At 38.7% G+C, this 3,815-nt stretch overlaps 2 protein-coding genes across 2 annotated transcripts in view; one reads left to right on the top strand and one right to left on the bottom strand.

Moving 5' to 3' along the window:
* LOC127749871 (uncharacterized) overlaps positions 1 to 3,815 on the bottom strand; it is a 77,004-nt gene that overhangs the window by 43,732 nt on the left and 29,457 nt on the right. The gene's annotated exons all lie outside the window — the stretch shown is intronic.
* Positions 7 to 3,809, top strand: LOC113207481 (uncharacterized). The gene is made up of 2 exons (XM_026424066.2): positions 7 to 175; positions 265 to 3,809. The coding sequence occupies exons 1-2, from the start codon at positions 18 to 20 to the stop codon at positions 2,957 to 2,959; spliced, it is 2,853 nt and encodes a 950-aa protein (XP_026279851.2). The 5' UTR covers positions 7 to 17; the 3' UTR covers positions 2,960 to 3,809.

Genomic DNA, 3,815 nt, shown 5'->3' with positions numbered 1-3,815 from the left:
GAGAAACAACTATCATCATGGGAAAACGGAAAAGGGAATTTTCGGAATGTTCCCGAGCACAGAAATTCAGGCGGGTTGCCAATGTGCGTCGGTGTCGTTTGAGGAACCAGAACTCAAGTTCTGAAGATGAAGATAATGCAGCCAATGCCAGGCGGGGATTACAGTGGGAGGCAGTGTCAGTATTTTTTTGGTTTACTAAAGTAGGATACTCAATCGAATAATTCATAATTACTTTTCATGTTTTTCTTTCTTTACCCTCTGCAGGCCTCGAAGTAGTCAAGGTAATGGGACGCTCTGTAACGAGAATGATCCTATCAACTCCAACAGCTGTAATGAGGAGGCGCCCAGTCCACCTCCACCTGAACCAAACATGGATAATGGCTTTGTACCGGAGCCAAGAAATTGTGAAGTGGAACCACAACCTGTCATCAATAATTGTGCTCCCCCTGATTCTGATCCCAGTGAGCCAAGTGATAATGATGACAGTTCACACAGTTCTTCAAGCAGTGACAGTGCTCAAGAAAGTGACTTCGGGGACACAGATGACGAAGATGAAGATGCTGGTGATGAAGATGCTGATGATGAAGATGGTGGTGATGAAGATGGTGGTGATGATGATGATGGTGGTGGTGGTGATGACGATGATGACGATGGTGACGATGGTGATGATGGTGACGATGGTGGAGGGGGAGGGGGAAGTGAAAGTGAGGATGAGAACGATGATGGTGTTTACAATGATGCTCGATTGTACCCAGGAGCACCAATTTCAGTCACGGAAAGTATGCTGTCAATTTTGTCCCTTAGTCTTGCGCATAATTTATCTGATTCATGTCTGACAGATATTTTAGAATTAATTGCAATGCATTGCCCACAAGAAAACTCTTGCCCCACTTCCCTTTATAAATTTAAAAAGTTCTTCTCAAACTTAAAATCCCCAGTCAATCGTCGCTATTTTTGTTCAATTTGTTTTGAATCAGTTGATAATGCAAATGACATCTGTCCACGTTGTCAGGTACATAGAAAATTGGATAGTTATTTGCAAATGCCTGTTATTCCTCAGATTAAGGGACTCTTTAAACGCCCCGGTTTCTATGAAAAAATAATGAACCAACATAATAGAAGGAAACAGGTAGAAGGTAATTATGAAGATATTTATGATGGGTCAGTCTATCAAAACTTAAAAAACCCTGGCAATTTACTAGCTGCTGAAAATAGCTTTTCTCTTACTTGGTACACAGATGGAGTACGCATATTTAGATCCTCTAAAAGTGAAATCTGGCCATTTTACTTGACCATTAATGAATTGCCTTACCGTGATCGAACTAAAATTGATAATGTAATTATAGCTGGTCTATGGTTTGGGAAAACGAAACCACTTGTTAACCATTACTTGAAATTTATCCAACATGATTTACGTGCTCTTCGGAATGGGGTGGATGTTATTGTTCCTAATAGGATGGAAAGAATACGGGTGCGAGGTGTAGTGATGTGTGGGACTTGTGATTTACATGCTAAAGCTAAATTCTTAAATATGAAACTGTACAATTCAAGATTTGGGTGCCAGGTTTGCAAGATAGAAACTGTTAGAGAGCATCCAGGGAGGTTAAAAAGAATTTACCCGTTTGAGTATAATTTAAATTTAAGAACTGATGAGGAGCACAGAATGTTTGCGCGTCAAGCTCAAGCATTAAACCGTCCAGTAATGTGTGTCAAGGGACGCAGTGCTCTATCAACATTTGTTGCAAACCCAATAGAATCGACAGCAGTTGATGTTATGCATAATACGTTCATGGGCGTTTCTAAATTTTTAGGTCAGGTCTGGTTTCACAAAGATCATGTAGGTCACCCTGCTTCTCTTCATCCCCATGTTAGGTTGATAGATAACAGACTTCAATCAGTGAAGGCCCCTGACTTTCTTCAAAGGCAACCTCGTTCCATAGGTGACCACTTTAGTTACTGGAATGCTTCTGAGCTGAAGGCATGGTTGATGGTTTACTCTCTTCCTCTGTTGGAGGGTGTAATGCCAGAGCCTATCTTTACACATCACAAACTTCTTGTATTTGGTATCTCTCTTTTATGTAGAAATAGTGTATCACCTGAGATGGTTCGTTTGGCTTCACGTTTGTTGGCAGAATATGTGAACAGATTCCAACTTGTGTATGGTTTGACTTACATGTCTCCCAATGTCCACTTACTCCTCCATCTACCTCTTGTTGTGGAGAGGTTTGGTCCATTGTGGACAACATCATGTTTTCCATATGAAAGTTGTAATGGTGTCTTGAAAAGATTAGTGTCTGGTACCAGACATGCAGAATTCCAAATCCACAGCTCTGCATCTATGTTTCTCAACCTCACTGCATACAGAACTGGTCGCCTGGAACCAGGAGGGAAGCCATTCAAATTCTGTGAGAAACTAAACCACTTCAGAAAAAAGTATAATCTAACTGTAATGATAAATGACAGAATGGCAGTGGTTGGTAAGATGCAGCGGGTAGTGGATTTGCCTGAAGACATTCTTCAGGAACTGGAACATCTCCCAATGGAAAATAGAAATTATTTTGAATTCAAAAGGTTATTTAACACACAGCTAAAAATTATTTTTTCATCCATGTCTCACAATAGAGGTTCTAAAACTAACTCTACCTGTTTAAAGTACCATTTAAATGGCGTTGAAGCTTTTGGAATTGTTCACTCTTATCTTAAAATAACGGAATGCAACTGTGTAGCTGCTTGTGAGTGTGGTGGTACATTTTTAGCCATCATTAAGAAATGTGTTGTTGCACCAGCTTATCGGGTACTGCCTTATGGTGTTGTCCCTCTAATATATACCTGTAGACAAGTTGACAGTTTTGTGGCAGTTCCTATTGAAAATCTTATTTATGTGTGTTACCTGATTGATGTAAGGGACAGAAACTCGACTTATATTGTTGAACCGATGAATACCCATGAAATTGAGTAGAAAGTTGCGGTATTACAAGTTATGTGGTATTTTCAAATGCCTGTTATATGTTTTAGTTTTTGTGTGAGTGTGAGTCTTGTGACGCATGTTGTATATAGTTTCATTTGCCTGTATAGTATTGCATGCTGCATATGCAGTGGTCATGTGGTAGGAAATCAACTTAATTGATTCCCAATAACATATCTCATTTTATTTTTTTGGCCTGTGCTTTTGCTTTTGAGAAATTATCTTGCTATAGCTGTGTGTGCTGGCATTTTTAGAATACACTCTAAAAGGCAACATACTGAAAGTTATTTATCTGCCCAGCCGTACTATTACTGGTCACATATTGTTTGTATTGTTTCACATACTTTTTTTTCTTTTACTGTTAATATCTGTTTATTTTCACCCCAAGAATTTGTTATCAGTTTCTGTTATATTCATGTTGAAGTATTATGTATACTGTCCGAAGATCCACTAAAGTCATTCCTCCTTTTGTGCTCCATCTATTCTTGTTCGTTCAGCACGCAACAATTATCTTTATCTTTTAAAAGTTCAGCCATGCTCAACAGTCGTTACTTGTCCCAAGGGTTAAAATTTGTGTATATTCTTAGGTATTTGATTTCATTAAGATTAATGATATCGCACCTTTCTTTGTTAGTTATTTTAGTTGTTAATTTTAGTCTAGCCATGTGCATGATCAGGAAAGTGGAACCAAGTTCAGCCAAATCTGCACATGAATGTTGACAAAGGTTTTTGCAAACGCTCAGCCCAATTTTAATTTTTTAACCCGTTTTAGTTGTTAATTTTAGTTTAGCCTTGTGCATGATCAGGAAAGTGGAACCAAGTTCAGCCTAATCTGCAATTTATTGTTATA

This window comes from Frankliniella occidentalis, unplaced genomic scaffold (assembly GCF_000697945.3).
Source record: "Frankliniella occidentalis isolate FOCC.00 unplaced genomic scaffold, Focc_3.1 Scaffold102, whole genome shotgun sequence".
Taxonomy (NCBI): domain Eukaryota; kingdom Metazoa; phylum Arthropoda; class Insecta; order Thysanoptera; family Thripidae; genus Frankliniella; species Frankliniella occidentalis.
The sequence above is the reverse complement of the archived record's forward strand: the minus strand, read 5'-3'. Positions and strand labels throughout refer to the sequence as shown.